The sequence below is a fragment of the Protopterus annectens genome, chromosome 5.part0, assembly GCF_019279795.1.
Source record: "Protopterus annectens isolate FY-2018-M chromosome 5.part0, PAN1.0, whole genome shotgun sequence".
NCBI lineage: Eukaryota > Metazoa > Chordata > Ceratodontiformes > Protopteridae > Protopterus > Protopterus annectens.
Genome location: NC_056735.1, coordinates 1,212,898,639 through 1,212,919,809, shown reverse-complemented (window position 1 = coordinate 1,212,919,809; position 21,171 = coordinate 1,212,898,639). Strand labels below are relative to the sequence as shown.

The 21,171-nt window shown below is 42.1% G+C and overlaps 1 protein-coding gene across 1 annotated transcript in view; it reads left to right on the top strand.

Annotated features, from left to right (window-relative positions):
- NDC80 (NDC80 kinetochore complex component) overlaps nucleotides 1–19,563 on the top strand; it is a 2,583,329-nt gene extending 2,563,766 nt beyond the window's left edge. The window contains exon 15 of the mRNA XM_044071081.1: nucleotides 16,369–19,563. Within this exon, the coding sequence (XP_043927016.1) occupies nucleotides 16,369–16,506 (138 nt within the window). The 3' untranslated portion in view covers nucleotides 16,507–19,563. The remainder of the gene's footprint in view (nucleotides 1–16,368) is intronic.
- The last annotated feature ends 1,608 nt before the right edge of the window (nucleotides 19,564–21,171 follow it).

Sequence of the window (21,171 nt, the reverse complement as noted above, 5' to 3'; positions counted from 1 at the left end):
ACTGTAATAGGGTGTATAACTATATTACTTTTGTTTATAGCATAATCATTATTTCAAGCTGGAACAGTTTCTATATGCAAAATACGTTTTTTTCACCCAGAATCTTTTTAATTTATGGCATTGTCATAAGAATACCCCAGTTTTTCTCAATGATATTTATAACATCATTGGACTTCCTGTTATAGGTAGTAATATATCTAACAGGATTATCAGCTCTTCTACAAGATGAGGTGTTATTTATATTATATATCATTAACTCAACATTTTCTGGAATTCATAAATTCCAACGCCTTGGATCAGCTTGTCCACACCCCCCATCAAGTGCAGCAATACCTGGTCATTACCAATATGGGTAACCAGTGTTACACGCCAGAGGTAAACTCTCCTCTGGTCAGATCCGACCACAAGCTAATCACCCTAGACATCCATATCCCACCCCCACCCCCGTTAAGGAAACCACCTTCAAAAACTACTCCAAAGCCAACTTCATTCTTAAGACAGAAGTGGCAAACTTCACAACACCCATGCAGATGGAAAATAGAGGTATGACTGCTGAATCTTACACAAATGCACTGTATAAGCACATACACGAGTGCATGGATCGTGCCATCCCCAACAGAACCAAGACGCTATCCTCCAAAAAAAGGAAGTCAATCTGGTGGTCCCCTGCCATAAACAAACTCTGCAACAGAAGGAAGAAGCTGTTTCAAAAAAGAGTAAAAGATTGGAGGAACTCCCTGGTCAGCCTCAGCAAGAAGCTGAGATCACCTCATAAAATCCTCCAAAGCCAGTTATGAAAACAAAATCACCACTGATTCCAAAGACAACCACAAAGCATTCTCCAGCAATGTCAAGAATCTCAGTGGCAACACTCAGATCTGCTCTGAGCTACAGCACAATGGCACTAAATATACAGAACCAACCCGATATTGCCAATATCCTGGCAGATAGGATCAGTGCTAACTTTAACCCCCCACACACACCCTCCAAAGGGCCCATCTTAATACCGGAAGAATGCAAAGCCCCTGTAATCACGGGTGAACAAGTAAATACTGCACTCTCCAAAGCCAAGAACACAGCATCCATGGGACAACATCCATGGGACCAGACAAACATCCCAGGCTGCATTCTGCACGAACTACAGAACGAACTGGCACCCCACCTAAGTACCATAGCCTCACCTCAAGCTATCTGCCTAGTGAATGGCACACAGCGGCAATGATCCCATTCCACAAAGGGGGTGCCACCATGGACACCAGAAAGTACCACCCCATTAGCCTAACGAGCCTGGTCTACAAGGCCATGGAGCTTATAAACAAAGACATAGGTAATCTCCAAACCCTGGACCCACTCAGTTTGGGTTTATAAAAGGTAGATCATGTCTTCTAAACCTGACTGACAGCTTTGAAGCAGTTACTAGAGCCGTAGACAAGGGCAGGGTAGTGCACACAGCCTATCTTGACTTCGCCAAGGCTTTCGATACCATCCCCCACTCTGGAATTATAGATAAACTCACTAAACTGGGCATAAATCCCTATGTCATAAGATGGGTGGCCAACTGGCTCACTGACAGAACCCACACAGAAAAAGTAGCCGACTCCAAGTCCGACTTCAGACCAGTGATGAGTGGAATACCACAGGGTTCGGTCCTGGGTCCTCTCCTGTTCGGCATCTACTTCTCCGAAGTGCAACTAACAGATGACTGCAAACTGGGAGCCATAATAGAATAACCTAGTGATGTAGACATTCTAAAAAAGAGCCTCACAGAAACAAATGCTTGGTGTCAGTCATGGCCTCAAACTCAGTGCCAAGAAGTGCATTGTCATCCCCTTTGGGAAAAACTCAGTACCCATGAACTACCACATAGGCGATAGCTCACTAAACACTGAGTGTATGATGAGACCTTGGGACACAGGTAGACAGTAGTCTCTCCTTTGATAACCACATTGCCAGAGTAGTCAGGAAATCCTTCTACGTGCCACACCTCATCACAAAAAGGTTCTCCTTTAGAAAAAAGGAGGTCATTGTTCTTCTTTACTCATCCCTCATCAGACCCATTATAGAGTACAATGCCCTTTTGGCATGTATCTCACAAGACACCTACAACAATTGGAAAGGCCACAGAAATACCTCACTAAGAGGATTACCAGCCTCAAACAGATGCCATATGCAGACCATCTCAAAAAACTCCAGCTCTACCCCATCACATATCGCCTACTCAGAGGTTCTCTCTGCCTAACATACAAAGCTATGTCAAACCCAGAGCTGTTGGACATGCTATACTTAAAGAAATCCCAATCTCTCCAAACCACATGCCCCAGGAGCCTAAACATTGTCATCGTAATAAACAGAACATGCTGGAGGGATAGATTCCTATCCCAAAGACATCCCATACTCTGGAACAAACTACACATTCATGTCAAGCAAAGCTCCTCATTGGCCCTCTTTAAGAAAAGTCTTGACAACTGGATAAGAAATAGAAAATTCACCCCGGGGATCACGTCTGTGGCAGTGCTTGACAGGGGCACAGGAAAATAATTTTCTTGGGTGGCGAAAGCCAGGGAACTTTTTTGGTTAGGTTTATATAGGCCCCAGGGCCAATAGCCTAGTACCTCCCTATGAACCTATGAACAAGCAAGAAGAGTGTGTTGAGCAGATGGAAAGAGTACTTTGAGGGGCTGATGAATGAAGAGAATGGGAGAGAGAAGGTAGGATGTTGTGGGGATAGTGAATCAGGAAGTGCAACGGATTAGCAAGGAGGAAGTAAGGATAGCTATGATGGGGATGAAGAATGGAAAGGTCCAGATGACATACCTGTTGAAGCATGGGGGGTGTTTAGGAGAAATGGCATTGGAGTTTTTAACCAGATTGTTTAATGAAATTTTGGAAAGCGAGAGGATGCCTGAGGAGTGGAGAAAGTGTTTTGGTACCGATGTTTAAGAATAAGGGTGGTGTGCATTGCTGTAGTAACTACAGAGGGATAAAATTGATCAGTCACAGCATGAAGTTATCGGAAAGAGTAGTGGAAGCTAGGTTAAGAAGGGAGGTGATGATTAGTGATTAGCAGTATGGTTTCATGCCAGGAGAGAGCACTACAGATGTGGTGATTGCTCTCAGAGTATTGATGGAGAAGTACAGAGAAGGTCAGAAGGAGTTGCATTGTGTCCTTTGTGAACTTAGAGAAAGCGTATGACAGGGTGCCTATGGAAGAGTTGTGGTATGGTATGGGGAAGTCGGGAGTGGTAGAGAAGTATGTAAGAGTGGTACAGGATGTGTACAAGGGTAGTGTGACAATGATGAGGTCTGCATTGGGAGTGATGGATGCATTTAAGATGGAGGTGGGATTACATCAAGGATCAGCTCTGATACCTTTCTTATTTGCAATGGTGATGGACAGGTTGACAGACGAGATCAGATAGGAGTCCCCATGGACTATGATGTTTGCAGATGACATTGTGAGCTGTAGTGAGAGTAGGGAGCAGGTTTTGGAGACCCTGGAGAGGTGGAGATATGCTCTAGAGAGGAGAGGAATGAAGGTTAGCAGGACTAAGACAGAATATATGTATAAATGAGAGGGAGGATAGAGGAATGGTGAGGATGGAGGGAGGGAGTCGAGCTGGCGAAGGTGTTTGAGTTTAAATACTGGCATGTGTGGAAGAAAGGTGAAGAAGAGAGTACAGGCAGGATGGGAGTGGGTGGAGAAGTGTCAGGAGTGATTTGTGACAGATGAGTACCAGTAAGAGTCGAAGGGAAGGTCTACAAGAGGGTAGTGAGACAGCTATGTTATATGAGTTGGAGACAGTGGCATTGACAAAAAGGCAGGGGTCAGAGCTTGACGTGGCAGAGTTAAAGATGTTAAGATTTGCACTGGGTGTGACGAGGGTGGACAAGATTATGAATTAGTATATTAGAGGGTCAGCCCAGGTTGGACGGTTTGGAGACAAAGCCAGAGAGATGAGATTATGCTGGTTTGGACATGTGCTGAGGAGGGATGTTCGGTATATTGGGGAAAAGGATGCTAAGGATGAAGCTGCCAGGTAAGAGGAAAAGAGGAAGACCTAAGTTAAGGTTTATGGATGTGGTGAGAGAGAACTTGCAGGTGGTTAGTGTGACAGAGAAAGATGCAGAGGACATTAAGAAATGGAAACAGATGATCCGCTGTTGCAACCCCTAACGGGAACAGCCGAAAAAAAGAAGAAAAGATTACAGGAAAGAGATTTATATTTTAATAAATATGCAATGTGTAATACTGTAAATGTTTATTTAGCTAATTGTATGTTATGTTCTACATTCTATGTGGGAAAATGTAATAGGAAATTTAAAGATAAAATTATTGAAAATAAATCCGAGATCAGAAAGGAAGTTAATACAGATGCTTTGGCTAGATGCATAGAAGAGGAAGGACAGAAACATAATTTCTTGTTTAGGGTTGTAGATGTTGTGTTTAGGAATAGAAGGGGTGGCTATTTAAATAATGACTTGGATATGTGCGAATATAGATGGATAACAGTACTGAGTGCAGATAGTAAACCTGGCTTAATTACAGCAATTAGTATTAAACCAGTGCTTAAACAGAAGCAAAATATGCTGAAATGAATATTCAAACATTTTTATATGCTTTGTATGTTTTGTTTCATATTTTTTGTTTTAACTTGTACACAAAGTAGTATGTATGGTTTTATTATTTACACTATGACTTTAAATTGTAATTGAAAATTGATGGTTTAGTCAGAAAATGTTTTTGATTGGGCTGTGTCTTGTATAAATTAAATTGAGTCTTGTCATATGGTTGTTACACACTTAAGAAGGGTATCACCCAAAAGCTTTGTGGATGTGGAATAAATTCTCTGATTTTTTTTTTTTTTTTGGCTCAACGTGTCTGCTATTTGGAATTCTTTTGCTGTTTATTTGAAGTCTGTTCCAGAGATGGAGGCAGCCTCTGGGAGACAAACATGTCTCTCCAGCAGGTTTTGTTGATGCCGCATATTAGATTTAGGCCTATCGAGTGGGTAATGCGCAAGGAGTTAGATTTGCGGATATGCTCAGTTACACATTTCTGCCATTTTTGTGATTTTTAACCTTATGGAGGTCAAGGCTGTGGCTTAGCATGGGCCGGTTAGGCAGTTCTTTATTTAATTGTACAGTTGTGAACTGGGTAAGTGCATTGGTCTGAGGAACCTTTTCAAGTGTGACCTGGCTTTGAAGGCATTACACAGAGTAATATAAGAAATCTAAAACAAACATTTAGTACACAACACTTCTGGCATATGTATTTACTACATAACAATAGTTTTGATATATGCATTTATAGAGATGTATGCAAATATTGAACAATACAAAAAATACTTTGTCTTAAATGTTTACAACTCGAGTGTTAAATTCAGTTCTTGAAAAGGTTTCACCATATCTGTTTACTTCAGAAGACCTCCTGTCCATGAAATTTAAATTTCCTAGTTGACATGGTCACTTGTACACTTTGGGCCTGCTGGCTTGCCAAGCCTGAAATTGATTTCTTGGTGGTTATTATGTTCATTATAGATTTTTGAGCTTTGATATGTGAATGCTGCTCAATACTTCAGAAATACCAAACTTTTTTGTTTAGGACTAATCCATGTTTATCTATTTCCAAAGATTTTACTTAATGCATTCCTTGCTTTTTCTCACTGTTGGAGTGAGGACTTTCTTGGTTTTACATCTGCGGAGCTGATGAAGAGTAAGAGGGGACAATGTATTTTCCAAACAGATACCTGAATAATCTGCCAACTGTAGTGCTTACCTTTCCAGCTCCTGAGGATCCTGGCAGATGGGTGCACTTCCTTTCCCTAGTTGGCCCATTTCTTCCATTGGGTGGGATCCAGTCATCCATGGGTTAAGCAAGAGCCCTAAGGCACATTTGTTCTACCAGGAAACCCCTGTTGACCCACCATTCCACCAGCAGCAAGAGTTAGATGGTTGAGGACAGGCTGGTTTTGAATCCTGAGAAAAGAAGCCTACCCTTCCCGGATAGGCTGCATGCAGTCTTCCTAATAAGTACCTTGTTCTGGTGTAGAGGCATGTCAGCTTTCACACATTCTTCCTGTTTCACTGGTCCTAAAGGAGGTTCATGTCCAATGCAGCACAAGCCTACATTACCATTACAAGTGGGTGATACACCCAACCACCGCTAACTGCAACCAGTGCTGTGGGACTAGTAGCTTCTTTTACCCTAGGATAAGAGAGAGAGATGGCATCAGCCAGCTGTAGTTAAATAGCGACTCTGGTGGCCCTGATAGGTCATACTTGAGGCTATTTAGGAGGCATCCTGGGATATTTTCAGGGCCCATTGAATCTGTGTTCTTGCCCTTAGTGAGTGCAGCTAGGACCTGCTCCCTATTGATAGTTGTAGGGGTTATTTTTGATGGTATTTCCTGGTAGGTTGCTGTGGCTGAGTTGGGGGTGAAGTGGGAGCTGAATTTGTTGGCCAGTAGATTTGCAATATCTTCTGGATGTGTGAACATGGCTCCATTTGCAACCAGTTCAAGTGCACTAATATGTGCTGCCTTTGAGGTGTCTGACATAATTAAAGAAGGTCTTAAAGTTGTCCTTGGCCTGGTAAGTTATCTTTACCTCAACATGCACTCTCTTGGTCATAATTAGCCTTCTTAGCTGTCTGTTTTGTTTGATGAGAGGTTTTCTCTTTTTGGGTGTTACTACTCCTAATTTTATCTATGACTTTTTTCTTTTGTTGCACAATCTTGCTTAATTTTGGATTCCACCATAGTGGTTTGTTAGTTTGTGTTGAGCTTATTTTGGTAGGTACAGCAAACCTCTATGCTACCATTGACATGGTTGTACAGAGTTTCTGTGAATAATTCCACGCAGGTTGCTTTGTTGCCTGGGTTTGTAAGGGCTTGACATTTTGAGAATTTATTGCTTTAAATAAAAGGTGTTTTGTCTTGGAATACTTCCTGTCACAGGGTTTAATAGGATTGCAGAACAGATTTTTATGTCAAAGGAGACTGCTTTGTGATCTGACCTTACCAGAGAAGACATGACACTAGGTGGAGTACAGCATTCTCCCATATTTGTAAGTACCAGGTCTAATATGTTTGCACCTCTAGTGGGCTTATTCATTATCTGATCAAGTTTGTTTGTGTTTGTATTTACAACGTCTAGGAATCTCTATGCCTGCAAATTTGGGGTCTATAGAGAAGTAATGAAAGTCCCCCCTTAATATGGTATTTGTTTGAATGGTGAATGTCTCCAGTAAGTTTAAGTATGAATTATGGAATCCGATGATGTCCCATTTATTCATCTTCATAACCTGGTTACGGATCCAACCCTTAGCTCCGACTCGGCCACATTTTTACAGACTTAGGTTCCAGGCTCAAGCTCCTCCCACTACCCACAATACTCTACACTGTACTCAACCTCCTCGGATCTCATTCGCTGCCATAGCTGACAGATGTGGTTCTCCAGTCTTGAGTCTTCAGTAGCGTTTTCTGTTTGTATGACAGTTAAGTAAAGTTTGTCTGTCTTTTCTTTCTTCTGCTTTTTTCCTTCATAACTCCCCTCCCACTGGTTTTTGCTGGTGTTAGGGCTTTGTTTTTTTGGCGTGTTAGCTTCTCTCCCTTCTACTGTCTTCTTAGTCTGTTTTGGACAATTCCGTTTAACTCCCTTTTTGTGAATTTAAAAAAAAAAGTACTACAAGTAGTTAAATAGTATAGTAGAGTTTTCTCTTTCTAACAGTTAACTTGTTTTTTGGTTTTACCTTGTTTTTATTATGTCTGACAGGCCTACTCGTTTTAAGTGCTGTTCAAAATGTGGGCATAAAGTCCCACATTCCAATGCACATAGTAAATGTGTTTATTGTGTAGGTGCTGAGCATCTGTGGCCTGCCTGTGACATCTGTGAGAGCTTTAACCCCAAGGCTATAGTCGACCGCAGAAACAAGCAGATTCTTTGAAGGCTTTTGCCGCCACCTTCCTCCTCCTCACCACAGGCTCAAACCCCCTCAAAATCTTCTCTTGGCTCTTGTGACTTTAAGAAGCGGCCTCATAAGACTTCAAGGGCAACTTTGGAGCCACCTACAAAATTATCCAAACCTTCAGATCGCAAGTTGTCAGACCCGAGGCCTACTTCAGCTCCTGTGAATCTAGAACGTCATCTCTCAGACCTTCTGCTCCTTTCTCAGATCCTAGTTCTTTCAATCCCAGAGTCTGGAACCAAACTCCTGATGTGTCCATTAGGTCAGTATGCCCGACCTTATCGTCAAACATTCTGCAAACTCCCATCAGACATTCAAGAAGAGGTCTCAGTGGTTTCCTCCAAATCCATCAGGAGTCTTTCTGAGATAGATATGGACAGGTTGATGCAGAGGTTCTTCAGACCCCAGATTCAGGTAGAGGTTTTACTTCATCCATTCTGGGATCTGAGTGTGCTCTGGTGTTCCAAGCCAGATCTCCTCCTCCAATCTGATGTCCTATTTCAGAGCCCCATGATCACGGACACCCAAGAGAGATGACCTCTGATCCAAGGAAATTGGTTTACTCTATTTGGATGGTTACCCTGACTGGCTGTTCTCCTAGATCCTCTGATCGTAGTGGGTCTCTGATCCTGGTGTTGGCATCAGATCTGGGGGTACGGGTTCAGCTCCATCCTTATGTGAGCTACCTCTTCCCCGCTGCACTTTGGCGCATGACAGCTCAGGTCCAATTCTCCCTAGAGACCTCAGATCCATGGGTGGTCCCTCCTCTTTCCTTCTCAGCTGCTTCGTCTCTGAGGGGGTTGGGGAGGGTGTCTCCGGGTCTGTCGGCCTTCCAAAGTGGTGGAAAGAATCTTCACTTCTCACAGAGACCAGACCTCTCAGAGCTGCGATCCTCCCCATCATCCCTCATTGACTCTGACTTCTGAGCCTGTCATACCTGTCCAGGTTCATCCTCCCTTGACAAGCCTCCAGGACATGCCCCTAGATGGAGCCCTCTCTTCTTATGATACACCTCCTCTGATCATCCCATGGATGAGGTCCTTTACAAGAAGACACGCAAAAGGAGGCACGTAGACTCCCCCTGGAGTCTCTCTCATCAAGAGCACAGATTTGATGAGGGAGATTCCAAAAGGGTGATCAAATGCTGTCAAGGGTCTTATTACCAAATGGATACCTATTTCTGGTACTTACTTCAGAGATATCTGAGATGAACATTTGTGCCAGATACCTTGGCATGCACTTTCGCTTGGATCTGCAATCCAGAACTATTGTCTGCTTTCAGTGACCTTTCTGGTTTCAGCATCCCTTGCTTGTTTTGATTTGAGATTGTTTTTCTACACCACCGTAAACATACACTGAAGGGGTCGTTTAAGTAAGATGTAACAAATGTAGGATGTCTCACTGTGTTAGTTGATCGTTCTCCTGTTTTTCATATCGGTTACATTTATCAAGAGCTGCAGCACTGAGTATTTCAGGTTTAGAGTTTTCATAGTTGTCAACTTTCCATCTCCAAAATGAGGAACATTGCCTCTTATAATTTTATTTATTTATTTTCCATTTGTTTACGGAGTTAGTCAGACTGGATACAAGGTGGCTGTTTTCAGCGGAGGCCTGGGGAGAAAAGCTCCAAATACATAGTAATAAAAAAATTATATAAACTTAGCTATTTTGTACAAAGAGCATAGAACATATAAAAGGAGTAAAAATCAGAGTTTTACAACTGATGCAGCATATAGTGGTTAGAATATTGAGAAACAATTAAACAAGATATTATACAACAAATATAGAATTGCTTGAACATAAATTCAAAAAAGAAGTTTCCATAGACAAACGGGGTCATAAACTAGAAATCATAACTATAAAGGTGGCCTAAACACCTGGTTCACAGTACTATGCACTAAATTAAACTACACAGTACACCTGTGATCTAGGGATGTTGAAAGTCAGGAACAAGTGAAATTAGTCTGGTTCTGTACAGGAACATATCCAAGTTTTGAATAGGAGATCTTTTAGTAGGGATTTCAAAGTATGTTTACTATTTAGACATCTAATGTCAGGGTAGAGAGTTCCAGGCCTTAGCAATTGCATAGGAATAAAGAGGTTGGCCTGGGCTATATAAGCAATTGGTAACAGTCAGTAGGGCAGTATTGGAAGATCTTAGTTGACGCACAGTATTTTGGAAGGTGAGCAAACCAGAGAGTGCAGGTATTATATTTGGTTGGTATAGCAGTTGATGGTTCAGGAGAAGTTGATTGTATTTTAGAAGGTTAGGGAGTTCTAACCATCCTAGTTGTCTTAGGGAGAGGCAGTGATAAGAACGGAACTTAGCATTGGTTGCAAATTTTGAGATTTTGTTATAGCAGGTAGATAGTTTCAGAAGGTCAGATTTGTTTTAGGTTAGTTAGAACTGGGGAAGCATATAGTAAGGCGGAGAGTAGATGGGTTTGAGAGAGAGTTATTCAGGATTCCAGTGTGAGGAAGCTGTTGCAGTGGTAGAGTGAACCTAGTTTTTTATGAACTTTGGCAATTGTTAGTGCTATATGTTTGTTGAATTTTAGGTTTTGGTCACTAGTCACACCTAGTAGCTTGGCTTGGGTGACTGGTGTGATAAGGGTATCGGAGGATGTTATTGAGAATGGCGAGGTAGGGGTGAAAGTTTTGGATGGGTGGAAGATCATGAGTTGGGTCTTGGATGGGTTTAGTATGAGTTGGGAGGAATTTAGCTATTTTGCTATAGTAGTGAAGGCCTCCTGGGTTCTGTCTTGGAGTAACTGTAGAGAGGGGGCTGAGCAAATAAGGGTGGTGTCATCAGCATACTGTACTATATTAGTTGTTAGGTAGCCGAGGGGAGGTTATTGGTAAAGATGGAAAATAGTAAGGGACCAAAAATGGATCTTTATGGAACACCTTGTCCCACTGGGAGGAGAGAGAGTTATGCCATTTAACAGCTTGTTGCCAGAGGGACAGATAATTTTTAAACTACAGTAGAAAGGAGCTCAGAGCGAGTCCGATAGCAGTTTGCAGTGGGATGCCATGTCAGTTGCCTTTGACAGGTCTAGGAAGACGACAGATACTGAGTTACTGAGATTTCTTTGTTGGTTGACGTGGTCAGTAAAGGATACAAAGACAGAGGTGGTGTTAATGTTTAGCGAAAATCCATGTTGGGAATTTGATAGCAGGTTATATTGAAGATGATGATGATTCAGTAGTTGGGTGTGTACACATTTTTCTAAGGTTTTTGATAGGTGAGATAGTGTAGCTGTGGGGCGATAATTACTAAGTTCTGTCAAGGATCCACATTTGTGTAGGGGGACAACATAAGAAATTTTCCAGAGAGAGGGGACAGTGTGTTCAGCTGTGGATCTATTGATGAGTATGGAAATAGGGTAGGCGATGGCAGTGGCAGCAATCCTGAGGTAATCAGTGGGGAGTTTATCAGCAGCGAGAGTAGTGTGTTTCAATTTGACAGGGTGTTTATTTGGAGTGTGTTCAGTTGGAATTGGTTTGAGAGAGAAATGAGTGTTGGTCTTACGGTGATAGTTTTATATTTTGGGGGTATTTGTAGTAGTAGTAGAAATTGTTGAATAACTTTGGGATGAAGGAGGTGAAATGGTCATTAAACTGGGTGGCAATATCATTATCACCCTCAGTGTTAGGGTTTGGGGAGGTGATTTTGCCTGGTTGGAGAATGTGGTTGATTGCAGACCAGAATTTTTGTGGATTGTTGTGAGTTTTTTGTAGCTGGATATAACGGGTTCCTATTACCTTATCGAACTTCTGAAACTTTGAACACCATAAGGTCAAAACCTTATGTTCAAAGTTACAAAACTTCGATAAGGTAAAAAAAATAAATAAATAAAACGAAACAAAATAAACTATTTCCTGCGCCCCCCCCCCCCCCCCACACACACACACACACACACTCTTTAAATATACCAACTCCAGGATTGCACTACAGTGCGGTAAAGGGAAATCTGCAATAGTTAGATACCTGTTAGGTTTTTTATTTATTTATTTTTTATGTTCGAATTCCTGGAACTTCGAACGTCTGAGTTCGATGTTCACAGCTTCGAAGTTTCAGAAATTTGACAACGTAATAGGAACCCGGATATAACAACTTTTTTTGTCATTACGTATTTGTTTTTTTGCTTCGTTTCTGAGCTCTAGGAAGTACTGTTGATTTGTACTTGTTTTGTTGGTACACCAGGTTGCCCAAGATATGTCTCGTTGTTTGAGTTAGGGATCTTGTGTTCTTTGAGATCCAGGGGGCTAGGTTGGTTTTAGTATGAATTATACGTTGTGGGGCCATAAGATTAAGGATACCCAAGAAGGTAGTATTAAAGTACTCCACATCTTCCTTTAATGGCAGAGTACATAAGTTGATACTAGGCTATCGGCCCTAGGGCCTATACAAGCCTAGCCATAACAATTCCCTGGCTATTTCTTCCCACAGTATTTACTTCCCTGGATCCCTGTCTAGCAGGGCGACTGACATGATCCCCGGGGTGAATTTCCTATCTCCTATCCAATTATCAAGGTTGCTTTTGAAAAGGGCCAAAGAGGCGCTCTGCTTGATATGTATGGGGAGTCTATTCCAGAGTCTGGGGAGTCTCTGGGTCAGGAACCTATCCCTTCAGCATGTTTTGTTCATTGTGATGACAAGGTTTAGATCCCTGGAGCATGTCTCTCTGAGGGATTGGGATTTCTTTAAGTGCAGCATGTCTAACAGTTCTGGATTTGACATGGCCTTGTATGTTAAGCAGAGATATGCGACAGAGTATAGATGGAGTTTTTTTAGGCGGTCATCATAGGGCATCTGCTTTAGGCCTGTGATTCTTTTAGTGAGGTATTTCTGCGGCCTTTCCAGTTGTTGCAGATGTCTTGAGAGGTACATACCAAACTGGGCATTGTATTCTATAATGGGTCTAATGAGGGATGAGTACAGTGGAACAACCTCCTTTTTTCTGAATGAAAAGCCCTTAATAATGAGATGTGCCACATAGAAGTATTTCCTGACTGTTGTGGCGATGTGGTTATCGAATGTATTTCCTGACTGTTGTGGCGATGTGGTTATCGAATGTAAGACCACTGTCCACCTGTGTCCCTAAGTCTCTTAGAACACTTTTGGTGTTTAGTGTACTGCCACCTATGTGGTAATTAATGGGTACATGTTTTTTCCCAAAGGGGATAACTGTATATTTCTTGGCACTGAGCTTGAGCCTATGGCTCTGGCACCAAGCATCTGTTTCTGTAAGGCCCTTTTCTAGAATATCCACATCATTTGGGGATTCAGTAATGGCTCCCAGTTTGCAGTCATCTGCAAACTTTGTTAGCCAGAGTCCCTTAGTCTTGGCCTGTACTTCAGAGAAGTAGATGCCAAACAAGAGCGGTCCCAGGACAGAACCCAGAGGTGCTCCACTTGTCTGGAGCTGGATTTGGAGTCTGCTACTTTTACAGTATGGGTTCTGTCAGTAAGCCAGCTGGCAACCCATCGAGTGATGTAGGGATTAATGCCCAGCTTAGTAAGCTTATGTATGATTCTATAGTGGGGGGATGGTGTTGAAGGCCTTGGCAAGGTCCATATTGGCTGTTTGGGCCACCTTACCCTCGTCCATGGCTCTGGAAACTGATTTGAAGAAGTCAATCAAGTTCAGGAGAGATCGGCCCTTCATGAGCCCAAACTGCGTGGGGTCCAGTGTTTGAAGGTTGCCAACGTCTTTGTTTATAAGTTCCATGACAATACATTCCATGGCCTTGCAGATCAGGCTCGTCAGACTGATGGGGCGATAGTTCACGGGATCCAAGGTGGATCTCCCTTGTGGAGTGGGATAACTGTAGGTGTGCACCACACAGTGGGCACAAAGCCTGAGGTGAGGCTATGATTAAACATGACACTTAGGTGAGGTGCCAGTTCATTTTGTAGTTCATGTAGTACACAGCCTGCGATGCTGTCTGGTCCCATGGATGCTGTATTCTTAGTTTTGGAGAGTGCGTTTTTTTACCTGTGTGGCCGTTATTACCGGAATTTGGCAATCTTTCAGTATGGAGATGGGCCCTTGAGAGGATGGGGGGGGGGTGAAGTTTGCACTGAATCGATCTGCCAGGATATTGGCAATACCCTTGAGATCAGTATATTTAATGCCATTCTGTTGTAGCTCAGAGCAGATCTGAGCATTGCCATTTAGATTCTTGACATAGCTATAGAATGCCTTGTGGTTGTCTTTGGAATCTTTGGCAATTTTATTTTCGTAACTAGCTTTGGAGGATTTTATGAGGGATCTCAGCTTCTTACTGAGGCTGGTAAGTTTTAAGAGGTAACCAGTTTATTTTTTTTAAGGTGTTGATGAATTGGTCTGGTAGGAAATTTTTGGAACTACAGATAGAAAGTAGGATGGGGGGGGGGTTTATGGGTTTTGTGTGCCATCTTAGTATGAATGCAGGTAGGTGATCACTGAGAGAGTCAGGTGTAACGTACCAGATGTATTGGCAGATTGAAGGCTTGTTGGTTAAGATCCAGTCTAATATGGATTCATTTTTGGTGGATTTGTCTATACAGGCGGGGGTTTGGATAAGCTGTGTGAATTTAAATCGGTTTATGTGCTACTTTGGAGGGGGGGGGGTGCTGTGATAGAGGCCCAATCAATGTTGAAGTCCCCCAGGATAAGTGTCTCCTGAGGGAAGCTGGTGGAAGTCCAATGTAAAATGGACTCGAGTGGCAATATTGTTTCCTGGTGGCAAGTAGTCACCTATAATGTTGAGTTGTTTCTGCTGGTTTAATTTTATATTTGCAAACAAGGTTTCTGCACAGCCAAAAGTGGGGATATCTTTATGTATTTGTTGGAGAGTAAGGTTGTGCCTGTAAAGTAGGGCAATGCTCCCGCCTCTTTTAGCTATTCGATCACATCTAAGGATATTGTAGCCAGGAGGGGCTGTGGTGGTATCCTTGATGTGAGGCTTAAGCCAGGTCTCGGTTAGGAGTACAATGTCAGGGTTATAGAAGGATATAGAGGCATGTAGCTCTTCAATTTTATTCATGATGCTACGGATGAGCTCAGAGGGTTTTTGCTTGCAAAGAATATTAGGTCCATGTAGTGGAGGGGCCAGGGTTAGGGTGGATGTCGCCACTGAGTGCAAGTTGGTTAGTAGCTTTGGTCAGTGTGTGTAGGTAATTGGCGATCGTATGGTGTATGAGTAAACTGGGTAGTTTTTTATAATTATTTCTTTGTAGGTGAGCTTGGTGAGATCAAAGGGGATGTGGTTGAAGATGGTAGGTGAAATGTATATGCAATTATGGTGGTGAGTGAGTGAATAGGTTATGGTGGGGGAGTTTTGGTGATTGTGGTTAGTGATAGTGGAGTGATAGGAAGTTGTAATGTGAGCAAATTACCAAAATGTGGAACACTAATAGCTGACTAACAACTTCAACTAGGAAGCTCAAATATGTTTAAATGTGCTATTTTATACTTTTAAAATTCTTTTGATGCATTAATATAATTCAGTACTCTTTACCATGGATGTCAGCTAAGAAATCCCTACCACTAAATGTGTTATAGGCCCTTTCAATGTGGAACTTTGAGGAACATAAGCTTTTTAAGACCCAAAATGATGAATGTTCCTCATAATGGGGTACACCTGAGAGGTGTAATAATTTTATATATTTGTTGTTTCTTTGGTTGCACATGCATTTCCCACTTGTTCATTGCGTGTTGTGAACTAAGGATGCTGGAGCTGGTCCTTGCAATTGGGAGCATGTCAGTCCATCAAAGGTGATTTCAGCAAAAAACAAACAGAAGCCAGTTCGCCGAAACCACATTTGACAAAAGTGGAGCTTGACTTTTTCTCCAATGTTGTGTGACCTTGGAGTTGGTATGTATAGCTGCCAGGGGGGATGTCCCCACATGAGGGTGCAGGGGAGCTTGTCCTGTGGAAAAATGCTCGCCGAAGGCAGTTTCGGCAAACTGGTTTTGGTTTATTACATTTGTCAAAACTGCCCTTAGTGGATCGACATGAATCCCTTGCAAACTTGTACTAGAGCAAGGATGCCTGTGTGTGTGTGTGCGCGCGCGTTTGTGTCAGTGCAAGATCATGGAAATAATTAGCCACTTGAGGGAATACCAAAAAGAGAATCCATAAGTCGACCTACTACAGAGTTCCACACCCAAAATAATTTGCTATGATGAGTACTTGTATTCGTTAATTATGATGAGTACCTCCACAGAACAGTGACTGTATACTTTCCTTTATGATAAAGGACTTTATAATCAATAAATGTGTTTACAACCATCTTGTGTGCTGCAAATCTAAGGACAGCAGAGCAAAACTCAGCAAGGTTTAATAAAATGTACTCGAGATGAAGGTTTCATCATAAGAAATTAATATTTTTTTCTGTTTTGTTTTTTTAGAGATATTTAGAGGAACAATGTGCAAAGATCAGTAAAGCATATGAAGAGCTGACTAAAGACGATCCCTTTGGTCTGAAGGAAATTGTCAGTTGTTTTCAGCAAGAGCTAAGCACAGACCCTCAGAATTCAGATGTGTAAATTCGCCTTTTATTTACTTGTGTAAATAATGTCATCTGACCCAACTTGAAAGCTTGTTACAGTGGAGTAACTGTTTGGAATTTTCTCATCTTGTAGTTCCACCTAGTGAAAGTTCTGAAATTTTTTTTGGATCCCATACTTGGAGATCTATTCTACTCCTGATGGTGGCCTTCTGACATCACATGATAGCACAGAAGGGTGTTTTATTTTATCTTCTGCATAGCTTGTATCTCAGTCCTTGTGTAAAATGTCTGTGTTTAATGCCAGGATCACATCACTGTTCAGAACTGGCATCAGGGTCCTTTTTTAAGGGTTGAAAGTTTGAGAGAGAATCACACAGACATGCACAAAATGTCAGTCAACCATTGTTAAAAGTGCTAATGTATTATTACAGACATCTGTAAGAAAAGTATGAGAATTTCAAGGCCTTCATCATGACCAATAAGATGATAGCCAGCACAAGGACATTTGTTTTCATAGTCCCAGGATAATGTTAGGTGGAATTAGGTAAGGGATCAGGAGGCCATGTATCGGCCAAAGCTTTGCCTTTCAGTATGTCCATGAGATGGCTTCCATCTCTTTATGACTAGCAAGAAATCAAGCTCATGCTTGTCGTGTTCATCTGACGAGAAGGACAACAGCACCCATGTCCCATATCAGCTCATGCTGGTCATCAGCAGATCTTAGTAGGAAGGATGATTCCCTTCCTCCATATCCTCCTAAGGTACAGCAGCTTTCAGAACTTGACATTTCTTGGATACCTTATGCAGAGCAAACCCTTGGGTCCCTTGCAACAGACTTTTGTTGAACTCAGAATTTGTAAGGATACAGTTGTGATCACCCTACAGGTTACATAATGCTTAGTGGCTAGGGCTGAGAAGGCTACTGAGGACTATGACATTATGTTGGCTGTGAATAAGTTATTAGTTATTCAGTGAGATCTCTGTGAATCATGGACTACACTCTTAAAATGCACTGGTTATCACCATTGTTACATTTCCCGCTGGCCTCTTGTAGTTGGATGTTGATTGCTGCATGCACAGCCCGAAGTGTTTAGGCACTCCTGCTGGCATTCAACACCCAACTGGCATTTGTTGTTGACCTTGGGTTGCCCCTGCTGGAGGTAAATGTAGAAGATTATTTCCCTCCTCTCCAGTTGCTTCTTGGAAAAGGATTCCCTCTTTCTTGTGTCAGAGGCAGAATAGGCTTGTATAGGCCCTAGGGCTGATAGCCTAGTACCAACCTATGAACCTATAAAAGATATTGAGATTCTCACTCCCCATAGCTCCGCTGAATACTCCATCCCTTAGAAGGACTGTCAGACCCATGTTGTCAGCTATAGACTCTTCTGTTGCCCCTTTGCCTTCATTCCAGAAACATTTGAATCATTACCTGGGGAAAGAGGATAGGAAGCTCAGTGTCCTTCCATGGAACCCATCCTCAAGGATGCTATTCTACAGCGTGGCATTATCTAGATTCAGTTCTCTCTTTTCCTAAGAAGGCAGATATCCTTTGTAGTCTACCACCGCAGTTGAGTGACAGCTTAACTGAGCATCACAAGACAAGACCCCACTGTGATGTTTTCAGTCTGTTACAAGTCCAGTAGTTCTAGTAGATGCCAGCACCTTTCAGGCTTTCGAAAGGGTGGATGAATGGCTGTTCTCTGATGTTTTTAAGGTCAATGCAGAGCACTAAGAGTAGAGGTTTGCCTAAACTCCGTATAGCTTTAATCAATCGACCAGACATCTTTTATGCTGTATGACAGGTTGGCATAAAATTAATTACATATTCCTCTATGTAATGAAGAGATGGTGGTTTTGCCTGGGGCATTGCTCTTGCCAGCTTCTCAAACTCAGTGGAAAATAAACATGCTCTTGGAGTCTTTCCTGGAGTTGAGAACACTAGAAACATTTTTGGACAGGTCACCTAAGAGTGCAGCATCCTGCTGACTTCATGGTTAGCACACACGAGAACATGGTCTTCACTCACTCCTGTTTTACCAAGCAGGGCAGGAAGAGATGTCTCCCCTCAGTGGCAAAGGGCAGGAAGAGATGTCTCCCCTTAGTGGCAAAGAGGAGTCCTATTTATAGCAGTCTATTTTTTTAGCTGATTCCCAGTCCTTCTATCAAAATTCTGAGAAGAATTGGAACTCATCCTACGATGACAGAAAAAACAGTGTAGTTTTAGGCTTATAGGTCCCTGGCATTACAGGAAAGTAGATCAGTACAAAATAAAGAAGTCCCTTTTATCTGGCGCTGTGACCAGCTTCAACTCAGAGCTTGGCTATTCCTTTAAATATTTTGCTACCACTACACTTTCTGCAGGAACCAAAAACCTGCCACCCATGTTATAACATATCAGCATTATCCCTGTTATGCAGCTGGAAGGCTGCATATATGGGTTGAAGGTGTGCATAAGGTGGAATCTCTCACCATTCTCCTATTGTAAAATGAGAATGCCCAACTTGACATCACCGTTCATACTCATTGCACCTCCCTGGTTATGCATTACTCTGCTCTACTCCCCTAGTACCCACTGGGAGTCGCTGGAAGAACAGTTATCCCAACCCTTCCACAGGGAATGAAAGCTGATTCTCCATTGTTTAGTGGAATAGTATTTAAGTCACAGAACACGGAAAAGTATTTTGTTGAAAACTCGCTTACTCAAAATGGTCATTTCTGGAATTTCAGAATTGTGCCAAGATGGGATTTTTCTTCTTCTGATATTCCTAACAGTTACCTGCTGCAGAGGGCCTTCTATCAGATTAGGCGATATGCTGAACACAGGTTTATTGTTTCTGTTTTCCTTTCTATGTTTTTTCTAGACTTTGCTTTCAAAATAATGCATTGTAATTGTTTCCTGCTCTGCTGTTTAAGCATATTAAGTTAATTATAAACCATTTTAAAACTTAGAGCATAATGTTTACTTATGTAAGTTTATTAGAATACATTGTGTTCATGTAGGTAATGTATCATTTTATGTAACCTCCATGTTTCCTTAATTGCTTGTTGTAGTTAAATAAATGTAGATGGCAAATAAAGATAGTGTTTTCAGGTACATCCTGTTGAGGTGTGACTTCAGAAATTTGTACTAGGCATTTGCTGGTTTGCTGGCTTCATTCCCTAGCTCAGAATGAAACCTTTGTGCTCTCCATTCATTTCGAAAGAGGAGCTATGCACCTTGAGGAAGATCCAAGCCGGCAACACTTTGAGCTTTCTCCAGCTCCTCTCTCCCATAACGCACTGTTCTAACAGCAGTACCACAGAACTTGTTTACTGCCATTATAGTCGGACAGAATCTCCAGCGCCACACTCATCTTTGAAACATTTTGAAATAAGTGAAGCATTTTCTTGTTTTTTTTTTCTTTTCTTTTTTTTTTTATCTAGTCTACCCTTTGTAGGTTCTTAGTTTGATCTTAGTTTGTTTCCTTAGATGTGCTATATATATTAGCAAAAAAAGAAGAAAAAAAATCCCTGTCTCCCTTTTGTTGAGGCCTGTCTAAGCCAGTCAGTTTACCTTTTTAATTAAATTAATGTTGTCCATGGTTTCTCACTACACTATGAAAAATGGTTTGGGTTTTAAAAAAAATGCCTAAAATATGGGTACCAGCTGCCAACCCAGGATCTGCACACTTGTATACTGGCTAGGCCCAGACCATCTGAGTGCTGAGTGCAGTATATGTCTTTGTAAAGGCCAGGATAGACATAGAAGTTATCCCCTCCCCTTGACTCCAAGGGTGGAGAGAGCTGTTCTACCAACTACTGTTGTAGTTGCTCCTTCCTTGATCCTTTTGCTTGATCCAGTGACAGATGAATCAAATCCCCATCTCCCAATCATCCCCCTGACGGCATTCCAATCTTGAGGTCTTCAGTGTCAGCAGTTTTTCTGACAGGTGTGACTCCAAAGTCCTAGGAGCCAGTGGTATCCCAGAGTGGAGAGGTAAGTGCCTATAGCTTGGAGATGAGTTTGGCTCCATCTGGTTCAGGTCTTATCTTGGTTCTGGGTGCTCAGGTCCCCCGACAGCTCTGCTTTGGTCTCAGCCTCTGGTCCATTTGAGTCCATTGGTACCAAGGATTTGTTCATCTGATCCATTCAACCTTGACTTTAGCTTCTGATCAGAGGTTGCCTTCTTCAGCTCGAATTGACTCCTTCCTTGGCGCTTAAGAATTTTGGGAAGATACAAGTCGAATAATCCTCTTAGGAAGGAACAGTTCCCTCTCCTCTGCTCAGACCTCCAAATATATCTGTGACCTTCAGATCATCTTTCCCAAGGACATCTTGTTTCAGACGGCCTTGATCCATCCCTTGCCCAAGGAACAAAGACACTTTTGACTGTTCAGCATCTTCACCACTTGAAGAGCACAGAAAGATGTATAACTGTAAAAAGAGACCGTTGGACTCCCCACAGGAGCAGCTCACTGAGAACATTGACCTTTATATAGATGAAGGGTCCCTTAGGGGACACCTTTTTTGGTGATCTAATTGAATTGCTGAGACAAAAAAATGAAGTGACCGACCGATACCCTATTCCTGATGGATTAGTGTTTTTCAAGGCCTTTGGAGCGGACCCATCTACCTCCTGCGTGGTGGTTCTTCCTGATAAGCTTATCAGTATGTTTTGCAGAGAGCTTGGTGGGATCTAGACATGGTGGAACCTATACCATG